The following is a 27,493-nucleotide window of genomic DNA, read 5'->3' as shown; positions in this document are numbered from 1 at the left end:
TGCGCGCCCCCCCACCCCGCACCTGCGTGCTGCCCTCCTGCCGCCTCCCCCCGCCCGCCGCGCCGCCCGCGCATGCGCCGCGCGCACCCGCTCGCTCTCTGCGCAGGCGCGCCGGGCAGCCGCGGCCTCGCCCCTCCCCCCGCCGGCCTCCTGAGCAGGCGCAGTGCGCGCCCTTCCGCGTCCCGCGCATGCGCCGCGAGCGCGCTCCCCCTCCGCCCGCTCCCCGAGGTAACTCCCTCTCCTCAGTCCGTTGTTCCCGCTCGAGTGGCGCGGTCCCGGCAGTGCGGCGTGGGGGCCGATAGGCCGCGGCGGCCCGCGTCCTTCCTTCCCGTGGTGGCAGCAGCTTCCCTCCGCCTCCGCGGCGGTCCCGCTGCGCGGCTCCGAGCGGTGCGGACCGGTTGGGGCCGGTTCCCCGCGCAGGCGCAGGGCCCAGTAAACAGGAAGCGGCGGCAGCCCGGAGCGGCGGAGACAAAGGGCTTGTGGAGAGGGGAAAGGAGTGATTCGAATTGTCTCGGCTCGGCCCGGCCCAGCGAGCGGGGGTCCTGGCGGCGGGCGGTAGGATGGTGCAGAAGGAGGGGCAGGCGGCGCTGGAGGAGCCCCAGGGCAGCCCCAACCCGGCCGGGGTGCCCGGCGCTCCCTTAGAGCCGTCGGGCGCCGCCGCGGGGCCGGTCCCGGCGGGTGAGGAGACCGACACCGAGACGGAGACCGCGCTGGGCTCCCGCCGCTTCCTCTGCGGCGTCGTCGAAGGTAAGAGCTCTCGGAGGGGGTGCCCCATATCCCTGGGAGACGGGAGGGATGGGGGGGGGTCGGTATCCGCCAGAGGCCGCGGGGGCGCTGGTGCTGCAGTGTCTCCTGCCCCGGCCCGTTGTGACGGCCGGCGGGGCCCGCGCTGCCAGGAGGGTGCGCGGTTCTTGGCCGGGGCTCCCTCCGCTAGAGCGGGCTGGGGGCGGGGAGGAGCTGCGGCTCCCGGGCGGGGCTTCTGCCCCTGGGGCTTCTGCTGGAAGCTGCTCGCTAGCAGGGAGCGCCCGTTGATGGCAGCTGTTCGGCGGGGCGAGGGCAGGCCTGGCACCCCCAGCGGGCCGAGGGTTCCTAACGGAGGCTGAGACAGTGCTGTGGCTCTCTTGCTAGTACGTGTCTAAAGGGGGAGGCAGGAGACGGAGAAAAGAGCTACTGTGCTATTATCCCAGCCGCACGTGCTCTTGCTGTGCGCCAGAGGCTCAGATTCGGTTTCCTGGGTAGGGAATAGGTGATTCCGTAGACATCTGTTCTGGAATTAATATTAAATTCTCCCTGTTCTCTGAAGGGTCGTAGCTTACTATTTTAATTGTTCTCTAGAGCAGTCCTCTTCTGTCTCTTGGTGTAGTTGTAGCATTAAATTGTTTCAGCTGTTGCAGAAGCTGCAGAATAAAGGGACTTCTTGCAATTTTCGGTAACTAAAAAAGTTATCTGTGTTTCTGGTGGGTCAGTTAAGGTAGATGGTTGAAAGTCAGCAATAAAAATGGTTTATTCCCAATAGTTGGTTTGGAATTGTTCTGAACTGCTGTAGACCGCTATTATTTCTGTACCTATAATGAATCTTTAGTAGGAGAACAAAATGATTAATGGATGGAATGGAGAGGGAAACAGGCTGTTTATCAAACTCAGTATCTGCATTTGTTTGTAGAATGCCTTTTGTCCTTTTCTTGATAAGACCGTTTGGCTTCTGCAAAACTGAGAAGTGCGCTAGGCCCACTTAATGCCTTTATTTTTTAGCACTTTACTAGGACTTAAATATAGTCAGCTTGCAGAGAGATAGATGAGATAGATGTCTTTTTTATACTTTGTTAACAGACCTAGTTCCTTGAAGACAGATGCTAAATTGAAGGCTTTGGAGACAGATAACAGTGAACAGAAATACAGATTGTAGCAGCTTGTTTTCTTGTGTTCCTGCTGATACACCTTGACTGTGGATCACCTGTTCATCTAGGTTTCTGTCGGAACCACTGCGTATACCATAATCATTTTTCTTATCCTGTTAGTTACATTGTTGATTGCCTCTGCATGTATTTTGGTGCAGGTGTTCTTGACTGTATTGTGCATAAAACAAAGCAAGAAAATGGCTTCTGCCTAGTGAAGCATTAGTTAGCAGTTACCAGTTTAACATCAATATGCATTCAGGAGAAAAAGAATAGGGGAGTGTATAAAACAAACAAACAAACCAAAAAAACCTCACCACCACCAACAGAAAAACAGTTCTGTTGAATGAGGTAAACAGTAGTGGATGGAAACATCTGTCACCTTAGTGACTCAAAAGAATTATAGAGGTAAGAGAAAAAGAGGGATTAGCTTCAGAAATTTAGATAAATACTTAAACATAGTGCGGTGGTTGACACAGACTAGAGGTATGGTGAGATTAAAGCAATGAAATTGAGAGTTTGGATCTTGTAGAAAAGGGAGTGGGGAAATTGGCTGTGTTACTTCAAAAATACCGGGTGTGCACTCTTAAGAATGTGAAAAGCTTATGACAGGTATAAAATTCACTGTTTCAGGGAGTAATAAGGTCTGAGGCAAATACTGGATGGCAAGCTTTGGTGCTCTGCTTCCAGCGTATCCTGGCTTTTAGTGATGGAGAGCATGGTAACTGAGATGAGGTATTTAGCACGATCTGTTGACTTTGTAATAACCTGACACATATTCTTGAGGGAGTAATACAAAACGGGTCGATTTTTAGTTAGAAAGATCCAAGAATTGTCATCAGCTGGTGACATTAGTAATCTAAGAAATGTGGTGACAGATGGAAAAGTATCTCTTCGGATTAGCATGTTCTCTTCAGTCTTATTTAATTAGGTTTTGTTATCTGATTTTATTTATTTTTTTATTAGTAGGCCCCTGTTGTGCTTTAGACTAGTAGGTCTGCAACAGCAGTATCACAGGTCACAAGTAAAGCAAAAGTGTTCTGAACGAGCTGTGAGACATAGGTGGGGTGCTCATTAGGCATCACAGTATTTCATTCCTTTTGTGGATTCTTGAGCTTCCTCGGGGCAACATCAGTCAGAATTAGGGAACTCTAGTGAAAATGAGAAATTTGTTCTGGGTGAAATAAACTGGGAGGTTTTCATGCCTTGCACCTGCTCTCTTGTTTGTTCCTCTGTTTAACTGTCCTCTGTCACTTGGCAGTTTGTGAGGAGTAGTAGTTACTCAGCTTTGCCACTTCGTGGTGCCAGTTAGTCTAAGATCATTTTTTGAGAGACTTAATTCCTAAAACTTGAGCGTTTTTTAAGCTACTTAAAAGCACGTTGTTCTCTTAACAGGTATCTGAAATACCTGTTATTATATAGAGAACTGTTCCGTTGCATCAGTTTTGAGCTTTGAAAGGTTGTAGGAGGGTGGTTTTGACCTCTGTGAAACCACATGTTTACCGATTTACAGTGGTGAATAGCTCTGGAAATAAACTCTTGAACTGAGTTCAGTGGGGACTTGTGAGCTTTGTGTATATCATTCATTACTGAGCGGCCGTGTTGTTTGAAAATAAGAGCTTACTAAATTTCAGTGTTATTTCAGTCTCTGGTCTTTGCACAGACTGCCGAGTTGAAGCTTTGTTTTGAAGTGTCCACTTGTGGTTGAACTGTTTGCACATAGGTCTAAGTGAATTTCCTTGACTAAGAGTGCATTGAGAGTGCTTTTAAAGTATTACGTTTCTAGAATGGAAGGATTAGATTTAAAACCAGAAGCAGTTATAATTTCCATACAATTTCATGACTTTCAATATGTGCTATTATAAAATTACTTGTGTAGATGCTTTCATACAATTATTCAAAGACATAGTCTTAGCTTCTAAAAATGTGGGAATTGTAAGGTATCAACTTGCAAGTTCATTTTGACAAGGAGCCTACTGAACTGAGTAAGAGGAGTTAAATCCTTATCATTTTGTTACTCGCTTGTACATACTTTTTTTTAAATTATACAGCATCTACCTCAGTATGTATTTATGTACTCCCTGCGTGTATTTAGCATTCTAATCTGTACCACTGGTTAAGCATTTTTGAGCTGGTAAATATTTTCAGGTGTCTTCAGAGTTCACATTACAATCAAATCTGTTTTGTAGGTCTGGAGTGATAGTTTAATTAGGTTATGACTGTTCAGTCTGCTCTTCTAATAATGCTGACTTGACTTGTCAAGGGCATATTCTCAGGAATACAGTTTGGATTCTGAAAACTAATTGCTTCAGTGGCCAAAAATATAAGACCTTAGATCATAAGAAACTAAATGAATTTTAATTGCACGTGCTTTTATCAGTTTAGATCACTCTCCTAATGCTTTATAACTACATTTTGTTTTTCCTTTGATAAACTTTTTGATGAATGTAACAGAAGAGGAAGAAAACGGTGGGTTGTGATATAAAGTTTCATAGAGCAGGCATAATCTAACTGGATAATTTTAATCTTGTTTCCCATAGGATTTTATGGAAGACCTTGGGTCATGGAGCAGAGAAAAGAACTTTTTAGAAGGCAAGTCATGCTTCCTCTTACTGCAGCACATTCCATTGCTATATAATCACAATCTTCCACTTAAGCCTGGAAAGAAATATTGTTCTAACCTAGAGCAACTTTTTGCCTAATATCTATACTTTTGAGGACTCATCCTCACTTTTCCATCTTGCCTAAACCAAATTTGCCCAGTATCACTTGTGCATAAAGTTATTGTCTTAATAGCATAACACAATGTTCAATGAAGAAAATAAATTGGATCAGGTAGAATGCAGAATTCCTGAATTGGAAGGCTATTCTCCCAATGAAGGCTTTTTTCTTACGTTTATAGACTTCAGAAGTGGGGACTGAATACATACCTGTATGCTCCAAAGGATGACTATAAGCACAGGATGTTCTGGCGAGAAATGTACTCTGTGGAGGAAGCGGGTAATTGCCTTTATTTCCCCTCTGTGTTTTCTATAAATAGTCTTGAATGAATTGGTCATTGCTACATATGCTTGTGTGTATTTGATTGCAGTAGCCATTTTCAAAGGTGAGTGGAGAGCTGTTCTTAATACACTGCAGATGTATTTAGTGGAGCTTTGGTACACGCATGGATTTACCTCTTTTAACTATACTTTGCAGATGATTTCTAAAACGGCTTTTAAGGCTTTGTCTTACAAGATTTACTTTTTTCCAGGGAAAGGTTGCTCAGAATTATTCCTCTGGCTTTTGAACATCTGGGCCATATTTTGCAGTAGAAATTATTTGTTTGAGTAAAGAAAAAAGATTGATGAGTGAATAGCATGCCCTTTTATATGATTCATTAAGTGCTTGTCTCAGTGAAGAGAGTACCAGTCAGAAAAGCAGCTCCTGGCAAGTCAAAACATAAAAGACCTGTTCGAGCTGGTGTGAGGCTTTTTATTCACCTCTGGCATTTATGGGATCTGCGGTGTTTTATTAGTCTGTGGGGATTGTTTTCCTTGGATGAGGGGGAAGAAAGTCATACTCGCTTGAAATTAAATAATCCTTCTTGGAGGCCGCTTTGAGTCACTGCAGAAAGATAATCTAAAGGATACTGTAAGATAATTGTCAGTAACAACAAAGATTGTTAAATATTCTAAAAATAAATCTCTTTATTCATTGTATAGAAGATAGATTTCAAGTTTGTTTTAAAGTCTAAAGCAACTACTTCTACACGGTGATGTAAAAAAAACAACCCTTTTTCATGTGCCCCGAGCTTCAGTCATTAGTAGTATGTGAATTAGTGTCATGCAGGGTGATAATACTACATTGAATTGTCCTTTAGTATGTATGACAAAAGTGGAAAAAGTAAGTAATAATTCTAGAATTGTTGATGTGCATACTGTAAAAACAGACTACATCCACATTTGTCTCGCAACATTGAGATAAAGATAACTTAAAAACCTTTAAAAATCTGTAACATGGAAAATAATGCAAGGACAGTTGTTATATTCATTTTGGCGTAATTTCTGAGAACTCTTCCAAATAATATGATGCTCTTTGCTGTGTTAGTTTTAAGAAATTCCAGCAAATTATTTTTTTATTATGGTAGAAGAGGCATCTGTATTTAATTTACTTATAATCATGTCTGAGATTTTTTTAACTGTTGACTCCATCTGAAATATTTGAATTTGATTTCCAGAGCAGCTAATGACTCTAATATCAGCTGCACGAGAACATGAAATAGAGTTCATCTATGCAATCTCACCTGGACTTGACATAACTTTCTCCAATCCTAAAGAGGTATCCACATTGAAACGCAAGCTGGACCAAGTAAGTGTGACACAGTCTTGCCACAGTTGCAGTGCTACTTACCTTGAAAACTTGAGTACCCTGCTCACTCTTGGAGCTTTTCACTAGCTTCTTTAATGTTTTCAGCACTAGTGTTAGTTTGGATGCCTCTGAACAATTCCAATGGATGTGTTCAGATTGCATTGCAGAAGTGACCAATGATCATCTAGATGTAAAAACAAAGTCTTGTGTTGGATTCTGAAGGCTGTTCTTGGGAGCTTGTCTTCAGGGTATTTTAGGGCCTTGAAGTCAAGATGCATTTCTAAAGCAAGAGCTCTTATCCACAATAAACGCCTTCAGAAGCAGACCTGACACACACATCTTTTTTGTTCTCCTGATTGACTCCTCTCCCTTTCCCAAAAGCTGTTACAGAGTTAGCCTTTTTCCAGCTGTCTGTCCAGTGAGATCAGCTTTGGATTGTTAAAACTGGAACAGATTGCAGGTCTTCATAGGTCTAATCTTTGAGAGAAGCAGAGCAGTGGGTCAAAGATAGGCATTTATTGTGAATAGATATCAGTCTGTCTTGCCTTCTCTACCTTCTCTCCCTGACTCCTGTAGTTTTTCCTTTAGAATAGATTAGATGTAAAAATTCTGTGGTTTGATTTAAAATAAAAGAGAAAAAGAAAGAAAAATAAATATTTTGCTTTTGTGTCTTGTTTTAGGTTTCCCAGTTTGGGTGCAGATCTTTTGCACTGCTGTTTGATGATATTGATCACAATATGTGTGCAGCAGACAAAGAAGTTTTCAGTTCCTTTGCTCATGCGCAAGTCTCAATCACAAATGAAATTTATCAGTATCTAGGAGAACCAGACACATTCCTTTTCTGTCCTACAGGTAAAATGAGATGAATCTCTTAGTTCAGCCATAAAAGAGGGGGACTGTTATCTTACTGCCTGAAACGCTGGTTTAATATTTAATCACTGCTTTAAGGAGTGAGTATTTTGGGATTGTTTGAAGAAATTGACTTATAAAGAAATGTTTAAGTAATTTAAGTACATGCCGAGTTTTTGCCAAATCTACGCATCTCTGAAAGGCTTAATGCCAAACAAAGAAGGTAGCTTGATAGACTACTTCAAGAAGATTGAACTGAAAATTAGGTTAAAGGAAGATTTCTATTTGACTTGTACCAAAATCTTTTTGCTTCTTGATCTGACTGGCTGTTAGTTTCTTAGAATTTTCTTAAAGTAGAGGTACAGCACAGTCTGTGCTCACTTCTGTCATTGGTACTTGTTTTTAATAGGATTACCCAGTTCCACTAGTTGCTGAGTTGTTTTGTTTATTTATTAAAGAATAAGATTACTTGCATTTGGGTCCAGTGCTTGTTTCAAATTGTGAGCTTCCTTTAATAGGTACAAGAATATTATAAGGGGGGGAGAATCACTGTGTTCAGAGGTGTGGATTGTTGTGAGGAAAATTCAATTCAGTAGCAAAGTTATGATCTTTATTACCTTACGTTGTAGTAATTTGGTTCTGTTACAGACCTCCTTTTTAACTTTACAGAGACATACGTTCCAGTGTTAATATTTTTAGGTATTTGCACTTCATGATTAATCTTAGGGTTTCTAGTTCTCTTGCATATTGTCTGCTGTAACCTGCCCTTCCGTTTATGGACTTCGTTAGTTTTTTCCTAATGTTGACATTTGAGCAATTTTAAATAAAATCTTTTCCTTTCTGATCTTTATATTAAGTATCATTCATAATGTCCTTTTTACTTATACTTCAGACTTTGGGGCCTTTCTTGATTAATTTTATAGGTGTTTTTCTTCTCAAATGGTAGCATTCTCTCAAAGTGCTCATGGGACAGTTGGGTATGTTGTCACATGTGTGCATCCTTTTACTAACAGTGACAATCTTTTCCTGCACAGAGTACTGTGGAACTTTCTGTTACCCAAATGTTGCCCAGTCGCCGTATTTACGGACTGTAGGAGAAAAGCTGCTCCCTGGCATCGAAGTGTTATGGACAGGTAAAAATTGTTTGGTTTGGCGTTTGTTTGGTGGTTTGTTTTTTTTCTAATTCATTGCTGGTGTTAAAAAAAAAAAAATTCTCACAAGCATTTAATAAAATAAACTGTCTAACTACATGGGGGTTGAATCTTCAAGTATATGCAAAACCCTCTGATTATCCTGTTTCCCTCCTAGGTCCGAAAGTTGTATCCAAAGACATTCCAGTAGAGTCCATTGAAGAAGTTTCTAAGATCATCAGGAGAGCGCCAGTTATCTGGGATAACATTCATGCTAATGATTATGATCAAAAGAGGCTTTTTCTTGGGCCTTACAAGGGGCGGTCAACTGAGCTCATACCTCGACTAAAGGGAGTTCTGACCAATCCAAACTGTGAATTTGAAGCCAATTATGTGGCTATTCACACACTTGCAACCTGGTACAAGTCTAACATGAATGGAGTAAGAAAAGATGTGGTGATGAGTAAGTATATGTAACTGCTTGCTAGTATCTATGCTTAACGATGCAAGTAATACTGATACTTTTTTGATGATTCTAGCCTTTCCTTGCCAACTTTTTCTTTTTAAGATCACCTGGCATTTTCTACCCATAAGTAAATAACAGTTCCCTGAAAGATAATGAGCCTTTAATTGTTCTACTGTTTTTTGGGAAGTATCTGTAGCACATGCTATCAGAGAATCTTAGTCTTGAGAGGTATCTGTGGTTGTATAAAAAGCACTCTCAGCAAGCCATTTTAATGGTCGCATTTGACATAAGTGTCCATGGATTTGATCTCATTGGAATACGAGCAGTTCAGATCAAAAGAGAAACTCTGAAGGCCAGAATGTCTAGGTTTTGCATACTGTTTCTGTGTTGAACATTAATGGTCACTGCAGTTTTCCATTTTGTCTAATTAGGATGTAATGCTTTGTCCTCTTTTGTGAAGTAAGGTTGTTAGAGAGTTCTTGAATGCCTTGTCTAACATAGCTTTTTTTTTTAATTTTAAATGAAACTTGCGTGATAACTTTTTCAAATTTGTCTCTGTAGCTGATACTGAAGACAGTACAGTTTCTATCCAGATTAAATTGGAAAATGAGGGGAGTGATGAAGATATTGAAACAGATGTTCTCTACAGCCCACAGATGGCCCTGAAGCTGGCCTTAACTGAATGGTTGCAAGAATTTGGGGTACCTCAGCAATACAGCAGTGAGTCTGATTTGGTATCGCTCTGGGGTTGGTAGAAAAATGGGGTTAAATGTTCAGTAGTAGCATTTAAATTAAAGCTATTTTACAGAACCTGGCAATTTGTATACTTTTCAGTTGGGAACATTTTCTGCATTCGTAACTGGGGAAACCTTAATAAGGAAGAATGCTTGACATTCTGCAGCGTGCCTGACCGATCAGTAGAAGCAACCTTTGATGTATAACTCTTTGACACTTCTGATACAAGACGGGGAAACATTCTGGATCTTGCTAGTCCCAGTTGTTACTAGACTTCCACGGGACCTGAGAGAATAGGAAGAACAGTTTTTGTTTTGAAATGGGTGTTAGATTATCATAAACATTAGTTCTGGCCCAGAAGAGTCCATGTATTTCCAGTTGTTCTAAAATGGCTTTATTTTTCTGAGTTTCTGTCTACAGAAACCAGATGGGTTCCTTCCAGCATTGTACACCTTTCTTGTAGCAATAGGAGCTTGGGATCTGAGGTAAAGTCTGTGGTTTTTTCCCACATGTGGGTTTCAGATGGTCACAGTGCCCTTCTGATAACTGGCGGGGTAATGGAAGAACCCCTTCTCCCAACTCTGCTCTGGTGCAGTTATCCTTTTGAACTGCTGTAGGGTTTTGGATCTTTCTAAAACTCAACTGCAGCAAAAATGGCAGTTGAATTAAGGTGTCGTGTTCCTCCGTTTTCACAGAATAGTTCAGATTGGAAGGGACCTCTTGAGATCTCCTGGTCTAACCACCTTGCTTGAGCAGGTTGCCCAAGACCATGCCCAGTCAGGTTTTGAACGTCACTGTTTTCCCTAGGTTCAAGACATTTTTGCAATTGACATATTTAAGCACAATTCCTTTTATTTTGAAGTGTGCTTTATATCCAAATACAGCTTTTAACAAGTTGATCAATGCAGAGGTGAGAAAAGTTGTCTTTGAGAGCTTTTTATTTTGATGGCATAGTTAGAAATGCTGCTGGAAGCACATAAATATTAGCTAATTTTCCTAACTTTTTCTCCATCCTATCCTTGCTTACCAAGTATGTGGAGGGGAATCTTGCAAAAAAACAGTCAGTAGTTAGTATTACAATGACTGAACAGGCAAAGCACCAAAAGGAAGCTGTGCTGATCGGATGCCATGGCAGCAGGATCATCCATGATTTGCAGAAGTTGCTAATTTGAGTGTTAGCCGGCAGATATTGAAAACTCTAAACTTGTTTCTTCTGTTCTCAGGTAGGCAAGTGGCCCACAGTGGTGCTAAAACTACTGTAGGGGATGTTGGGCCTCTGGTGGCACCATCCTCTTTAAATGCAGCGACTGTGGTTACCACAGTTTACCAAGAACCCATCATGAGTCAGGGGGCGGCACTGAGCAGCGAGTCACCAGCCTTGGTAAAGGAGGAAGAGAAGAAGCAATCTGATGAGGAGCCGATGGACATGGTGGTGGAAAAACAAGATGACGCAGACAAGAATGCTAATCAGATCCTGACAGATATTACTGAAGCCAAGATGGCAGAGGAGTTGAAGCCCATGGATACTGATAAGGAGAGCATAGCTGAATCAAAGTCCCCTGAGATGTCTATGCAGGAAGACTCTGGTAGTGACATTGCCCCTATGCAGACTGATGAGCAAATTAATAAAGAACAGTTTGTGCCTGGGCCAAATGAAAAGCCTCTCTACACAGTAGAACCAGTGACTTTAGAGGACTTGCAGCTTCTTGCTGACTTGTTTTACTTGCCTTATGAACACGGGCCCAAAGGTGCACAGATGCTGAGAGAATTCCAGTGGCTCAGAGCAAATAGCAGTGTTGTCAGTGTTAATTGCAAAGGAAAGGATGCTGAAAAAGTGAGTGTGAATCTTGTCTGTCTCCTTTTAAATCGAAATCCTGAGCAGTGTTTTCTGTGATAGGCTGATGCTCGGCTTCCTAGGATCAGAAGGGTAGCGTATAACTAACCACAGGTCACAGCAATTTTTATTCCTCCAGTGGAATCTACTGTTTTAAGCCCTGTAGTGCCATTTAGCTGTGAAGGCAGTCTGGTGTATGTATTTGACCAGTGACCCCTGTACTAGCCTCAGTTCTAACAGCTATCTGTGTCATGTGTAGTGTGGTAGTCCATGCTAATAAAATGTAGTAATGAACTGTATAGTCTTCCCCCATATTTTGAGTACCTCTTCTCCTTAGAAGGTAGTGTTTGATCTTCTGGATCTTTTGCCTCCGTTCATAGATAGAAGAGTGGCGTAACCGAGCAGCCAAGTTTGAAGAGATGTGCAGCTTGGTGATGGGGATGTTCACTCGCCTCTCCAATTGTGCCAACAGGACAATCCTTTATGACATGTACTCCTACGTCTGGGATATCAAGAGTATTATGTCAATGGTGAAATCTTTTGTGCAATGGTTAGGTAGGTGCATCGGGAGCCATTATAATCCCAGATAGTGTGTATATATATATTTTATTTTTTTTTAAATTAGCCCACGGGGAAAACAGAGTATTAGGCAAATGCGTTTTCTTGGATATGGGGTCTGTTTTGACCCTGTTTTAAAGGTTTTCCTGTCTCGCTATTGGAAGCAATGCCTGCTGTGAATTTGCTTTGGTATTAAAGTGAAGTCTGCTGGATGCTTAAGGTTGGAGACCTTGATTTTCTTCTTGGGCTAATGAAACTTGAATCTCATCTGACACGTAAGTGTTGACTTTAACTTACTCTTGACTGAATGCACACTGGACTATGCCATGTAACTCCTTGGATTACCCTGCTGTATGATTGGAAATGACACTACGAAATGTGACCACATCAGCCATCTGCTGCTTGCTCTGTCTTGATAACGTTATTGCTGTCTTCAACAGAACAATTGCAGAAGCGACCTTTCAATGGGCCTGGCCAAGAGGAAGCCGATCCTCCTAGCCCTGTGCGCATGCGAGCTTTAGCATAAGGCTATTCTGGTGCAAAATAATTTCCTTTAAACACTTTCCAAATTGTGATTTTTTTTTTTTGTTATTGTTAATTTTATTTTTGGGGAATGGCTGGAAATTGTGGAACTCTAGACAGATTTAGTCTGAGACTTAAACTGATCTTGAAACAGTGTTTTCTTTTTTCTTTTTTTTTTTTTAAGTGTGGGTTTTTTTGGTTTGGTTTTTGTTTGGGTTTTGTTTGGTTTTGTTTTTTTCCCTGAAAGATTTTGGGGGGGGTCCTAAGTTGGCAGATAGCACCAGCATGGCCTGGGTAATTCTAGTGACTTCATTTCACTTTCAGGTTTCAATCCAACTGTAAGGAATATGCTGTGGACTTGCTTGACATACACAGCAGACAGCAAAGCTGATGGTCTCACGTCACACTTTTTGTAGTTGTCACAAACCTCCCAGTGGTTAACCATTACACCACCTTGGTCTGGTCCTAGTGTTTGGATTGTCCTTATATGATATTCTTAAACACTGCCAGGTTTAAGCAGAGACAGAGAAGACCTGTTAAGTCATCAAGTCAGTCCATGCTCAACAACTTCCTCTCTTTTGTGCTTATTAAATACCCGATCCCTATACGTATGGTTGATAAAGAAGAGCTTTTAGGACTGCCTTCTGCAAAGTACAGAGAACACTAGCTTGGGAGGAAACCTCAACAGCATTGCAGTATGTTAACATCTCTGCTTAATGCTGTTCAAAAGCTTTAGTTTGTGCATTTTTAAGATCAGCATAACACAACTCCCCCAACTTTACTATTCTTGCTGTATGCTGACCTTTAGCTAGAAAGAATGTTCTCTTTATGATAACTTTCAGTTAATCTGTTTAAAACTCCAGGCCAAAGCTCGATAAAAAGAACAGTGACTCTTGTACTCCCTAAACACTGAGGGTCCAACTTAGGACTGCTTTTCAGAATTATCTGAATCACCTACTGATTTCAGCTGAAATTGTCTTCAGTTTCCAATGCCCCTGTAAAGTTGGGTTCAAGTCTTTAAATGCGTCAAGTATTTGGAATAGTTCATATTGGAAGCCAACTCTGTAAGTAGCTCTGTTAATCTTGGCACTGTTGTGTTCCAGTACTTAAACTGGTATTAGGTAGTTAAAAAATTAATTCTAAGAGTTCTTCAAATGTACAGTTTAATATTCATGCTAGCAGTGCTTCTGTGAGAGGGTTGTTTTTGTCTTCAGCTTGTGTTTTTATCACTAGTGTAAATACATACAAAGCAAAGGTCTTTGTTAAGATACATTATTATGTAAAGCTAAGTACGTTAAAAATCCAAACAAATTAGTTTTCACAATGGTGTGCTCAATGGTCCACTGAATGTTCACTTTCTTCACCTCTCCTCCCAAGTCCAGCTAGCATTCAGTCCCTTAAATTAGTGTGGCTGTACAGTACTATGGATTACTAATGACTTCTATTATCTTCTTCCCCATTGTGTACAGATGGGAGAATCCTCAGCACAAGTTTCTACTGCTATTGGATGGACAGCGCCAGATGTTCACAGCGCGTCGTCATTAATTAATTAAAATGGAAAGGTTTTGTCTGTGAGGCAGCTCAGATAGATTAGATGTGCAATAGACATGAACTGAAGTCACATTTGCGCAGCGACTAAGGCATTAACTATGTTTTTCATTTATACAGCTCTTCATTCACGCAGCTCTTTACTGTAATAATTGGAAGTGCTAGTTAAGTTGTAGTCTCAAAGGACAGACAGATACTGTCTTCCAAGTTATTGACTAAATCTCCTTGTGAAGGATGTCATTTTATGTGAGAATTCTAAAATGTGGGAGTAAGACAAATACAAATTCTAATGCTTGAATTGTTCCTGAAATTTACCATAATCAGTATTTAACATATATTCCTAAACTTTCATAAATGTCAGACTTGGCACACTTTGGGACTCTCTGACTAGCACAACATACTTGTCTGTACTGATCTGAGACTGTTACTTGAACAGGAGGTAGATTGCTGTCCACAAAAGGAAGAGTATTTGCGCTGCTCATCTTGTCAGAAGACTAGGCAGGTAGTTGAAATCTCCACTCCAGATACCACTTTTTTTTCTTTTTTTTTTTTTCCTCCCCTTCAGAGTTGTCTTATGGTAGTTGGTGAAGGCTGTGGTACCTTGCTGGCAGAATAGTATTAAAAGTCAAACAGCTAATGGAAGTTTCTTTTCTAAAGCAAATGTAAACTAAAGCTGAGCACGTTAATGGACCTGCTGTGGCTGGCTGATCAGCAGGGACCCTGGTGCATCTGATATGCTTGAGAAGGAAAAAAAAGCAAGATCCTGAAAAGCAAGGCTAGTATTATCTGTGGCCAACAGGGGGTACTAGTTTAAATTGTGAGTTAATTCCAGTTAGCACTGCTTAGCTTTTTAACGTGCCAGCAGCATTGTGAAGGTACAGCCTGGGATTATGTGACTGTGTAGTCTCTTTACAAGAATATTGTATCATACAGCTGTCCTGGCTGCCTGAACTGTTAAAGACTGTTTGCATATAATGCCAGTCCTAGTTTTCTGACAAGATTAGAAACAACCATTACTAAAATGTGACTTCAGAAAGGTCCATTTTTTTTAAGGGGCTGTGATAATGGCATTTGTTTGATCTAAAATTTATGACATGAGCTATTGAGCCACATAGCTTCCAAAATGTCATCTTTTCACAGATGAAATAAACATTTCTGCCACAAATATTTAAAAAAAAATATGTACAAAATGTTTCAGAAGCTTACATAATTGTGCATGGCACCATTCTTGTGCCTTCTGGCCTAGAATGATGTGTGTTAGCTGAATCAGCTCATGTGTTCTTACAAGAGTCTGTTATAGGTAATAAAAAAATTTGGAAAACTGCAATTAGTGTGCAAGCATGAAATCTTTGTAAATCATATATTATTACAGCCTCCCCCCAAGCCCTGGATTCTAGCTCAGTTAGAGAGCTTTTTCCACAAGTGTGTATTAGCTTTTTGGACATGTTAGACACCCAGGAAATCCCCCTTCTCGTAACATTCTCCGCTTGGATCTGATCTCAACAGGGTGTCGTAGTCAATCTTCAGCACAGTTCTTAAGTGGAGACCAAGAACCCTGGGCCTTTAGAGGTGGTCTAGCAGGAGAGTTCCAGGTATCAATATGACTTCACAACTGAATGACATTTTCTTTGTTTTATGAGAAACCTTTTGTTGCACATCAGAGGTCTGGAAGGATTGGTCTGCCGAAGGCTTTCTGGTCCAAAGCCCACTAGCCTTACAGCTTGGTTTAAAATAATTTTCCTCCCCTTTCTACAGTAATTTCTCAAGGAGATGCTGCCTGTCCCACGCGCATGCGAAGCGCAGCGGCTTTAGTTGTACATTTCACATTGTTTCTTTGCAGGTCGCACAGCATTTTTTTATCTGCGCCCGCAATTGCACAATGCGCGCATGCTTGTTTGCCGATGGGAATTCCATGAGCAAAAGGGATAGTAATCCAAATTTTGATTCCTCTCTAAATAAAGCTGTAATGTGCTTTGTTGAAAAGACTTCAATTGGCAAATAGTCTTAAATCACTGTTTATACCATGTTCAGATTTGTTCATGGATTTTTCAGGCACTATACTTTTCCCCCCTCACAGGTGCTCTGCGCGCAGCAAATTGAATCAGCGCATTGCTTTTGGGATAAAGCGTCTCCTCTGGCCAGTTAACCCTCTTCAGACCAAACCTTTCCTCCTGACATTCTATGTTCTTATACAGAGACAGTGTAGATATGATTGGTTAAAAGTATTTTAAAGCAGATAAGATTAACAGACTCTTAATGTGCTGTTTCAATTGCATATTTTAAAATACCAATTGGATATTTTCTATTCAAATAAGGTCTTTGCATTTGTAAAGCATACCAACCCCATCTTCTTCTGGGGTGCCTGCAAGTAGCAAATGTTAATTTGGGAGTCTGCAGTGCACACCCAAGAGTGATTGGTTTTGTTGTTCATACAGTCATATTAAATATTTTGTTTTCACAGCGTTTACTGCCTATTGATGGGGCAAATGACCTGTTTTTTCAACCACCTCCATTAACACCCACTTCCAAAGTGTACACCATACGACCCTACTTTCCTAAAGATGAGGTAACTGCTTTTGACACTGGTCGCTGTTGTTAGTGATGTGTTTCCTTTTGTGGCAACACTGGTTACTGCTGAGTCCCTTCATCCCCTAAAGAAACAGATGTCCCAGTATCTTGCACAAGGCACAAATGCAAGGTCACAGGAGAATGGAGGTTAATTGACTTGCCTGTGGTTCAACAACTTGCTGTGCTGCAGTACATGTACACCCACGTCTTGATTCCCAGTCTCCCACTTCACCACCTTTTTAAATCTGAGTGCCTTCCCTGTTTCGGAAAGGCAACTCAAAAGTTTTTAGCAGCTGGTGGAGGAATTCTTGCAGTGGGGACACATGCAATGGGTTAACCTTAGAGGGGTGGATATGTGTGTACCTGTTCACTCAGTAACTACTGTGGTAAATGCTGGTATTTTCAGAGCAGCGTAGGCAGAAGATTGATACTGAATCTCAAATGGTAGCTGCAACACGTGATGGTACTTAGCTATTTTTATCATTTTAGTGATAGTTGTAAACTTCTTGGTCTGATTTTGAAAGAATTGTCAAATCTTTCTTTGATTTGTCTGCTTTGGAGCATTTGATACTTTAAAACCAGGAATTTTGTATTAATTACTATTGATTAGATCTTCCTTCTGCTGAACAGATGTGTAGTGCAGTTTTATTCCTATTAGCAAGAAGAATACTTGAAGCAGATGTATCAAGCAGTAGTTATTTAACACCCTTTATGGATGCAGTTTAAACAATGTAAGGATGAAGGTAGCTTGAACTTTTGCATTTGCGGCTACATTGAGATGAACATGTTTCTTTTGAAACATAAGTATTTAGGTTGAGTTTGCAGCAGCTCAAATAAATCCTGCCTTTGAAGCCTGTCAGGCAGGGCTAGCACATGGAGACAGGTCCTTTACTTGCTACTTTTAGACTAGCTCTGTTCTGTGCTGTTCTCACGAGTAGTAATGTAGCCTTTTCCATACCTTAGTGCAGGACTGTACCTAAGCTGTTTGTTCCTCTGTAGGCAATGGAATTGATATTTTTAAGCCACCTAAGCAATTGGTTATGCAGCTAAATGTGCCATCATAAAGAGTTTATTCTGGGGAGGAGTTCCCTTTTTAGGAAAGGACGCTGGAGCAGACCTGTGCAATGCAAAGCCTTGTTGAGAAGTGTGAAGTTTCTAAAGTAAAGTGTGGCTGATACAATTTTGCTCTTTAAAGACATTCAGCTGAAAGCCTTTTAACAGGGGGAAAGCCAGGGTGTGTCTGTTTTTCACAGTGGTGAAATTGTTGCACTGGAACATTGGAGGTTTTGAAAGGGACTTTGTAGCAAGGGTATTGATCAGGATTACCTTGTGCTGTTAAAACGTGAAGGAGATTGTCCGCCAGCCTTTCCTTCCCAGACATTCAACTTAACCACAATGGTTTTGATGGGCAACTTTGTTAGTTTTGGTGAATGGGAAAAGGTAGATCCTTTCTTATTGGTGGGTACTCTTGTTCTGTGTAACTAGTTTACAGTGGAGCTGTTCATGAAATCTCTCTAAAACAAAGTTGTTAGTGTTTGAATGTGACTGATTACTTGAAATCATCTCTTCTCTCCTCTTAGGCATCTGTATATAAAATCTGCAGAGAAATGTATGCTGATGGAGCTGATCAGCCCTTCCATAGTTTACCAGATTTGATTGGAGACAAGTAAGTATTAGGAATGAATGACCTACAGAGGTGGTCCTGGGAGATGGAGTCTTGATGCTGTATTTAATTTGAATCTTTAAAAGTGTGCGTGTGGGAAGAATGCAAAGAAAATTTGATTAAAAAAAAACCAAACCAACAAACTCCTGTGCAGGCTCTCGGAAGACGGGGGTTTTGTTTCTGAAAGATACTGTTGACAGTTATGTCTCAGTTCGTGCTGTGGCCACCTGCTGTGAGCTGTTAGAGAAAAAGACTTGGCTGAAATCTCTATATGATGAAGCCTGTGCATCATAGTATCCTATTATTTCAGATTTTGTGAAAGTGTGTCATGAGAGTGTCCATAGTTACCCTCTGGTGGTTGGTTTTTTTCCAACCTAGTGTTCTTCAGATAATTGAAATTTTTTTGAGGACCAATCTCCCAGCTGACTGCCTTGAGTTTTTTCTGGAATACATGTTGCAGATTACCTGTACCAACTTTTAAAAAGAATAAGCAATGGCAGGTCAGATTAAGTTTTTTAAAAAAATAATCATTAAATCTGAGCTGTAAAATGAGCTACGTAGTAAGGGGGGGTTGGGTTTGGATTTTTTTTTGGTCTAGAGTGTTTAATATAGATAGAATTTCATAAAGAGGCTGCTCTGTGAGTGACAGGAAGGTAGTTAAAAAAGGATGTGTAACTGCTATCAAAAAATAACCAAAAGAGAAGGCAGAAGAACAAGAAGGTAATGGCAGCAGAGAAACTGAGGGTGAAAGGCGAAGGAGTTTTGTGTCTCCGGTGGGTCAGAAGAGCAGTGTGTATGGAATTAAATTCTGGGATCCTGAGGTGCAGATGTGGCTCATAGCTGAGTTTTGACAGTTGATCAGTCTGTTAATTAATGCTTTGTAAGAACTAATTCTAAGATTGGAGGACTGTCACTTCTTTGGTCTAGAGCAGGGGTCCTCTAACTACAGCCCGTGGGCTGGATACAGCCCCCCAGGGTTCTCAATCCGGCCCCCCGTATTTACAGACCCCCTCGCCGCCCCCCCTCGCCAGGGGCTGGGGGGGAAACCAAGCAGCCGCGGATGACTTTGACTTCCTGCCACTTAATCCGCGCGCCAGCCCCCTGTTTAAAAAGTTTGAGGACCCCTTGTCTAGAGTCTCCTCCAGAGTACCTGAAGAGCATACTTTTTCAAAGTGACCTTCTTTTGACTGAATTTAGAACTTCTTTCTGCAGGTTAGTAGGAGGTCTGCTCACCCTCAGCCTGGATTACTGCTTCGTCTTAGAAGATGAGGATGGCATATGTGGCTATGCTTTGGGAACGGTTGATGTGACTCCTTTCATTAAAAAATGCAAAATGTCTTGGATCCCTTTCATGCAAGAAAAATACACTAAACCAAATAGTGACAAGGAGCTGTCTGAGGCAGAGGTTTGTATAACCCACAAGATCAGGATTGTATGCTGAACTCTTTCTGTCCAAAGCAGGACCTTGTATTTCTTTTACATTTTGAGCTGCCATCTAATTCAGCTTTCGTACCTTTCTGAAGTCTTTTATGAGCATGGTATCTGACATCTTAGAAGGTGATAGTAAAATTGTTCACTGCCAGTCACGATACAGCTGTGTGTTGCTAATATATCCATGAGGTGTGCTTTAGTAGTAATCAATACAATAAATGTAAGCCACCTTAATCTAGAGAAAGTTATGGTTTGAAAATGAAGGATTGCTTCTGCTCTGTTCTTCTGTAAAATGAGAGGCTAGTTTCCCCGTGCTGTGGCTAAGGCCCTGATAGTCACATCAGTTTAAGTATGGAGAACAAGTGAAAGAGCATTTGGTTTTGATGTCAAGATCTATGAGCTATTTGTGGATCATGACAACCGTAAATGGTGCAAAATGATATCTCACCTTTAGTAAGTGCTAAAAATCAGTATTTTGAATTGGTTTTGGAAGAAACCAGAAAACTATGTCACTGAACTGTCAGAAATAGTGAAAAAATTCTAGCTGATGCATTCTTGTCAAGGAAAGAAACGTGCTTAATACTAAGAGGTGCTGATCCACACCTGCATGTGGAAGGAGCTGTGGACAAAGCTGTAGTAGAGGCAGGCCCAGAAACACCACTACTTAGCCTTTTTCTTCCCCTTTCAAGAGGGAAAGAATACTTTCCTGAAAGTATTCTCCCGCAGGTTGCCTGAATACAAAGGCTGATTTCAGACTGGTGGGCCTCCTAAGGGAATCCCCAGCGGCTAAGGGCAGAGCAAAAAAAGGTGTATATGGCAGCGTGCCCTTGCTTTATTTGGCTAGGACTTAAAGGAGGTCCTGGCTCTTGAGAGCACAGGCCTTCCCACAAGCAAAGCAAAGCTTCCTGGACTAGAAGGTGTCTTAATAGCTCCACTATTGCTATTGAAATGGAGCTAATTCTGCAGTCTGTTGATATATATGACTTGATTCTTCTACATTTACACAATGCTGTGCTTTCAACTGTGTATGTAAATTCAGATTTTGAAACAAAGCTAATGCATATAAAGATATCGGAAATTAAACATGGCAAAGTTGTAGTAGGTACAGTAAGGGAAGAAGGGGCCTTGATTTTCCAGGAGTTTAAAGCCAAACTTCAGAGAGAATGCAGGAGGTACTTTGAGCTGATAAACTAGCTTTTCTGTTGAGCTGTTTAAGAACATCTTTTGCTGTTGGTACATCACCCCAGGATTTCTGCTGCTGGTGCACTGTCTCAGAACAAATCTGATTCTTGAGACTATGGGCTTGAGGGATGTCCCTGGGAGGGAGTACAGAGGAGCTCTTTGTACTTTGCTATTGAGATAGTCACTGTGGGATTTTATCCGTTTAGCCTTTTGACACCACAAAGGAATGTAGAAAATGCTCAGTAGTTGCTTAGAAGCTGTTGTTACTGAAGATCATTTATGGGAAAGTTTTCTCAATAGAATTGATTTGGTTTCCTTTACAGGCTTCTTACCTCTTGATCATCTCAGACTACGCTTTGGTTGAAAAGCTCCCTTTCTGTATTTTTTAGATCATTTGTTTCAAATTGTTGACTTCTAATACGGTTCAGTTCTTCTCTAGTTTACTTAAATACATCTTGAGCCCCAAACTTCATGGGATAAATAAAATCTTCTGTTTCATAAAAGACAAATCCAATCTGCTGACTTACATCTACTGTTGTGAGCTTGTCTTGCAGTTTTGTCTAGGTTCCTGTCAGGAAAGTTTTATTTGGTATCGGCTTTTTATGAAAATAATTAGTAATAATGATTAGTCATTATTAGTATCCTCTCTAACTGCTTCTTAGCCCCACCTGTGCCCTACTCCTTGATAACCTGTTTTACCTCTTCTAGAATTTAGCTGTTTCTTCCAACTAGAGATCACCTTTGCCTTGATGCTTGAAGCCAGCATGGCTAGCTTTGAATGCTTTCCATGGGATTGTGCCTGTTACAGCTGTGATAAAGAAAAGCCCGGAGGAGCAGGCATGGTTCTGAACCTGAAGTAGTTCCACAAGTTTGAAGTAGTCACTTTGAACAGAGACCTTCCCTGCAAGAGTTTGAAAGATGGCAGTTCAGAGATTAGAGGGGATTACATTTACACTCGACCTAGGGAAAAAAAAACACCAACCAATGTGTATTGCAAATGTTATGGTTCCTTGTGCAATGAAGTCCTTGTCTGGGTTATGACAGCTATGTGGCTTGCTTACTTGAGCCAGTGCTCCCTAAAAGTTTTAAAATTCAGTAAGCAGCAGGGGAATTACTTGACTATATATTCAGATTTGGCTTTGTCTGCTTATGCGTTACCCCACTTGATTATTCCATTCCTATGAGTTGTATGAAGTTAACATCTGATGTCACATTCACAAAGACCTTCCTGGGTGATTGCAAGTTATCAACAAGGCTTATTTCAAGCCAGAAACAAATTTGTCTTTGTTGGGGCAAGTAGTCTGAGATAACTGCATGGAAATGAGAGGTGTTTCTAGGCTGCTATGAACCAAAGAATACATGTGGAAGGTTAGAACACTTAAAAGCTAAAACAGCCCATGTAAAATGCAAAGAAAAGGAATATCTGTGTACAAACTGTTGGGTTTGGGTTGGATTTTGGTTTTTCTCACTGGAAGTGAGTCACTGTCAAGCCATGCAAGGAGTCTTGCATTCCTCCTCTGACAGTCTTCAGAAGCTTCTGTAGCCTGCCTTTTTATCTGAAGTACAGAGAGCAGTTCAGCAGGTAAGGAACAAAGTGGCCATCAGAGGTGTACTTGAAAAGCATGCTGATTTGGAGGTACACTCTGTGAGCAAAGCAGCTTCCCTTAATACAGATAAATGAAAAGCTGGATGAAGATGAAATGTCTGTTTCTCATATTCTTTTCAGAAAATAATGCTAAGCTTTCATGAAGAGCAAGAAGTATTGCCAGAATCATTCCTTGCCAACTTCCCATCATTGATAAAGATTGATATCCACAAAAAAGTGACAGATCCAAGCGTGGCCAAAAGTATGATGGCCTGCCTGCTCTCTTCTCTAAAGGCTAATGGTAAGCTTCTTGCACTCAGAATTCCTTGTTTCCTAACTACATGTTGGTTCTAGGATGCAAGGGAAACTTGGGATGGTTATATTAACATGCTGTATTTGCATGTCAGCCTGAGGTATTAGATTCCTGACATAGCTGGCACTCTAGATTTAGGTAAGCAATTATAAATATAAACATTTCTGATAGCTAACTTCTGCTGCTGTCTTTGATAAAAGGTAGCTTTTCACTTAAGCCATTACCCTGCAAATTAGAAAATAGGAGGAACTGAGGGAGCAATTTGGCAATGAGAGCACACATTTTTACATCTTGAACAATGCACAAATAGTTATATTTCCCCTGCTGGCATTGGTAATGATACTTTTTCTTATGTGTGGCAGTGTGTGCTGGTGGGTAATTACCAAAACCTTCAATATGGGGAAGTACTTGGCTGTCTGCCTTACTGTGCACCTGAGGTTCACAGTTCCTTTGCGTGATTTGGTGCCCTCTTCTAGCGCTGTTTTCTGAGCCAACATCAGTTTCAGGATGGCTTTATGTGAAATAAAAGGTGTGCAGAGGGTTTGTTCAGACTGACAAGATGTCTGCAATGTGCAGTCTCTTTAGGGGATGGTCAGCTATGTTGCCATAAATCTGGTCTCTTTTAGGTACTGTGTGCCATATGGAATTTGGATCAGTGATTTCATTGGGTTTAAATGTTAAAATAGATGGAACTCTAGTAATATTTGATGTCTGTGCTTTTTAAAGTAACTCTTCTCCTACAGTATTTTGTTTCTTTCTTCCTTCTTCAGGCTCCCGTGGGGCTTTTTGTGAAGTGAGACCAGATGATAAAAGAATCCTGGAATTTTACAGCAAGCTGGGTTGTTTTGAAATTGCTAAAATGGAAGGATTTCCAAAGGATGTTGTTATCCTTGGAAGAAGCCTGTGAAGTGCTTGACAGTGAACTGTTCCAGTACTGTAGTCCCTTAACAGCTGGGCAGGTAGTGGTGGGGATCTTCATATGGTCTAGCTGCACAAAGCCAGCAATCACCCAGCTTGGTAGAAGGGGCTATGCGAAAATCACCCATCACGCATTCAGACTGTAACTTGTTGGAAGAGGACAATGCTGCTGAAAACACTGTTTTAACAAAGAGAAACCTTGTCCTCTCCTGGTCCTGTGTGAAGTGCCAAGGAATCTTGCATGGGCTATAGCTTCTCAGAGGAATCCCTCTCAATTGGTGCTGTGGTTGACGACAGTTCTCTGCATTCACCTGTCAACAAAAAGTGGTCTCTGGCAGAAGTATCTATAAAGATGCAGGTTTTTTCTCTGTCATAGAGCAGGATGTGCAACTGGAAGTTGCAGAAATGGGAGGGATTGCTTGTGTCAATCAGCAAATTTAAAGATAAGTAGCTACAGTTCTATTTTTGACTATCTTTATGCTTGTTGATAAAGCAATGACCCATTGTCACTTCTAATGACCATTGGTTCAAGCTTTGTGCTTTGTTAGGGACAAATGTGCAGTGGTCTGTGGCAGAAGTCACTTAATGACAAACTTGTAAATTCGGTGTATATAAACTTAGCCGTATGCTGACTAACTTTTTGTTTACCAGTTTTTGTAACTTTTTCTTTTGAGAAGTGACATGGTATAGGTCCAAGATGGCACTTTTGAATAACCTAAAACCGCAATGGAGAATGAATCTGTCCTCAGCACTGACCATTCTTACTGTGCCTCGTATCCAGGGCTAGAAACTGACCATCTTGGGTAAGGGGAGCAGATCCCAAATGATCCTTCCTTCTACAGCAGTTCATCGCTGCTTGTGGTTACCATTCTCCTGGGGCTGAAACAGTAATTCACGGGGTGGTCTGCTGAACCTGTTCATTTTGGTAACATTCGCATGGGATTATGGCTGAAAGATCGTGAGAGGGAGAGAGCTGGCCCCACAGCTGGGATTTGTCCTTGGAACAGTCACCATGTTTCAAAGCGTGTTCGTACTTGTTTGATTAAATCAGGGTCTTCAAGTCCTGCACATTTGTATCAAATAACTTTTCTATAAGAAATGCCACAATAAGCACATTTTTACACATTATTTAAATGGTTAGCTACTTTTAAATGTTCCAAGGGTTTAATGTTTTTACCCAGGACTAACATGTTTGGCTATGGGATGGAATCAGTGCAGTATGGGATCTGGTAGTGAGGTAGTTGCATCATTTATGAAATTGGTATTTCACAGAAGTCCCAGTGTCCCAGTTACATAATTGGCCAATGGTATATACCTTGCAGTACCTTGCTGTTTTCACCTACAGCCATCAGCTGTCTTTATCTTCCTTTTTAATTTTCCTGCTTTTTTTTACGTGGTGTGCAAAGGAAGTTCAGTTCCTTTTACAAGCCTCTGGCTGCACAGAAGTTGTTACACAACCTAGAAATGGCATTAAGACTGCGGCCTGTAAGGAGATGCTGTTTGGCCTTCTGGTGCAGTGACATGCAGGATGTTTGGTTTGGTTTGGGTTTTTTTTTTTTTCCTTTGCAGAATGTGAACAATTTTTTAATGCGGTAGCGAAGTATTTAAGTTGAAACAAGTTCATTTCATTTTTAGAGAGAGGTACGGGGTTGTGCTATGGGATTCCATGTAAGTCAGAGCTGAATGCCACTAGTTTTTATACAGCTTTGAGTGCATGTTGAGTAGATGATACCTTGGTTTATCAGGTTGGGGGCGTTTTGTTTCTTCATGGATACCAGAGTCAACTTACTTTTATCTGGATGCGTAACATTACAGCATAGGATACTTGTGGCCTTATTTCTTGGCTTTTAAGGAGTTGCCACATTTTCTCTTCCTATGACTTTGTTATTATTATAGAAGTTAATGTATAAGCCTATGGAATGTCAGGCCAATACCATCATTCTAGGATTGTAAAGTGATACGTTGACATATCTTTCATGGTTATGAATTTTCATTAAGGTTGGAATGCCACTTTCATTAATCTGTTTTTAGATCAACAGTATCTGTAGCAGAAAAAAACGACCTGTAAAACTGTATTTGAAGACCATGCGAGAAATAGAATAAAAATCGAGAAGTGAATGTAAATGAGAAATGTGTTTTGTGTGTGAGGTTTCAGAATCAGAAGTGGTTCAGCAATGCATGTTATGACGTGCCAGATGTTGGATTGTTGGATGCTCTTGGGATTGGCTGGCAGAGACACTTGTGTCTGGTTTTGGTGGTGGCACTGCATTTATGTGCCGGATACTTATCTGTGCTGATGCTTTTCAGAGGCAGGTATTCAGTGATCCTTCAGAAGTACTCCCCCCAAAGATTTTTGGGGTGACAGTAACCTTTCCTGTTAGCCCTTCTGTGAGTAGCACCAATTGAACTTTACCTTTTTCGTAAAAAACAATTTTTTCAAAGGTGGTCTCCAGTGTCTGGCAAAGCCGCTGTGAGCCATGTTGCAGCAGTGCTTGTTTGCCCTTTCTTACTTTTTTTTTTTTTTTTTTTTTTTTTGCCTCTTTGCTGGCTGCTGGGTTTAGAGGTTGCTGAAACCCAGAAGAGCCTGCCAGCAGAAACAAGGTGAGAATAAAGTGACTTGAGGGTCACACTGTGTGTGTAAGGGGCAAACATCATAGCTCCACAGTTGTATATCCACAAAATTTAACTTACAAAGCTAAACACCTAATACAGCTAAAGCATGTAGTTTCCTACTTAGAATGACAGCCAAGCAGAAGGGGTGGCTTGGGGTATGAAAAGCAGTTTTTTCCTAAGGTCAGTTCACAAGAGTTCATCTGTCTGCTGTGAAAGTGCACTGGTTATGCAGTTCAAGAGTTGTGTATTGCGGAGAACCATGATAAACGTGCAAACTAAGCAAGGAAATTAGCAGTTAAACTGTTCTCCTAACGCAGTAAACGTGTGCTGTGTTAAAATGATAGTTTTCCTTCACAAAATCATAAAGTGTTGCATATAGGCGTCTGTTTTCTTGACACCTGTTTCATGAAGTGAAGGCATAAGTGGCAGTATGACTTGTCTATGTCAAACACGTCTCAGTCTGGCAGACAGGTTTGAGCTCTGGTGTTTGTGCCAGGAACTTGTTCCTTTAAGGACACATGAAGCAGAAATGGGCTCTCACAGCCCTCGGGGTCAGGGTGGTGGCTGCAGACAGGTCAGGTGGGGAATGTGTCACTGCTAGCCAGATGGCTGTGGAGAGCAGCTACCGCAGAAGCAAAGGGCTATGCTTGTATAACCGCTGCTGAGTGAGCACTTGCCTTTTTCTGGGACCGCGTTTGGCTTTTCAAACCTCTTCAGTCATGTTTTTCTTGAACTGGCTCCAGCTGGAGCAGAGCAAATGGCCGGCTGGCGGAGGTCTCCTCTGCAGTGGGAGCAGAGCCAGCATCTGACAGAGAACATGGTGTGATCTCATCGTTAGTGGGGTTTAATTCAGCTGCTCCCTCCTCCATCCCTGCAGCGCAGACCAGGCTGTTTCCCTTTCTGCTTTGGAAGGCCAGTCTGGCGCTCTGCTCTCTCCAATAGATTTTGAAGCAGGATGTTGCCTCCTGTGCTCCAAGGCTCCTGCACTGCAGTCCTCAGCATCGCATTATGGTGCCCGTGCCCATGCTTAAAGGGACAGAGATGAGCAGATCCCTCCCACTGTGCCGCTGCCTCCATCCGTGTTACCCTTCTCCCCTTCTAGTACCCCTCTGTGCCCCCAGCCTTCTGCCTCTCCTGGCTCTGTCAGTGCCCTCTCACCGGTGTCTGGGAAGGCTGGTGCCCTGGAGCCGGGATGGTGCCCCTGAGCAGGGCCATAGGTGGGCGACCGCTAGTGAGGGTGTCTTTCTGGTGTGGCATTTCCACAGCTGGCGGTGTGGGCGGTGCATGGATTGTCCTGCTGATTGGCTGAAGGCCGGGCATGGGCAGGAGACAC

At 41.6% G+C, this 27,493-nt stretch overlaps 1 protein-coding gene across 1 annotated transcript; it reads left to right on the top strand.

The window, feature by feature from the left end:
- Positions 1-181: 181 nt before the first annotated feature.
- On the top strand, positions 182-25,665 carry OGA (O-GlcNAcase). Its single transcript, XM_056351317.1, has 16 exons — positions 182-747; positions 4,436-4,487; positions 4,798-4,895; positions 6,115-6,245; positions 6,926-7,097; positions 8,129-8,227; positions 8,403-8,687; positions 9,252-9,410; positions 10,649-11,259; positions 11,640-11,814; positions 15,394-15,479; positions 16,349-16,453; positions 18,036-18,121; positions 19,331-19,523; positions 22,458-22,617; positions 23,400-25,665. The coding sequence occupies exons 1-16, from the start codon at positions 561-563 to the stop codon at positions 23,534-23,536; spliced, it is 2,736 nt and encodes a 911-aa protein (XP_056207292.1). The 5' UTR covers positions 182-560; the 3' UTR covers positions 23,537-25,665.
- Positions 25,666-27,493: the final 1,828 nt, after the last annotated feature.

Source organism: Falco biarmicus, chromosome 9 (genome assembly GCF_023638135.1).
Source record: "Falco biarmicus isolate bFalBia1 chromosome 9, bFalBia1.pri, whole genome shotgun sequence".
Taxonomy (NCBI): domain Eukaryota; kingdom Metazoa; phylum Chordata; class Aves; order Falconiformes; family Falconidae; genus Falco; species Falco biarmicus.
Note: the sequence above shows the minus strand (reverse complement) of the source record. Positions and strands in the feature narration are given on the sequence as shown.

What these genes read in the sequence shown, in the direction of transcription:
- OGA (XM_056351317.1), top strand. Translation starts at nt 561, where the DNA reads ATGGTGCAGAAGGAGGGGCAGGCGGCGCTGGAGGAGCCCCAGGGCAGC. An exon ending in GTACTCTGTGGAGGAAGCGG is followed by an intron (nt 4,896 to 6,114) that starts GTAATTGCCTTT and finishes TTTGATTTCCAG; the next exon opens with AGCAGCTAATGACTCTAATA. An exon ending in CATCGAAGTGTTATGGACAG is followed by an intron (nt 8,228 to 8,402) that starts GTAAAAATTGTT and finishes TTTCCCTCCTAG; the next exon opens with GTCCGAAAGTTGTATCCAAA.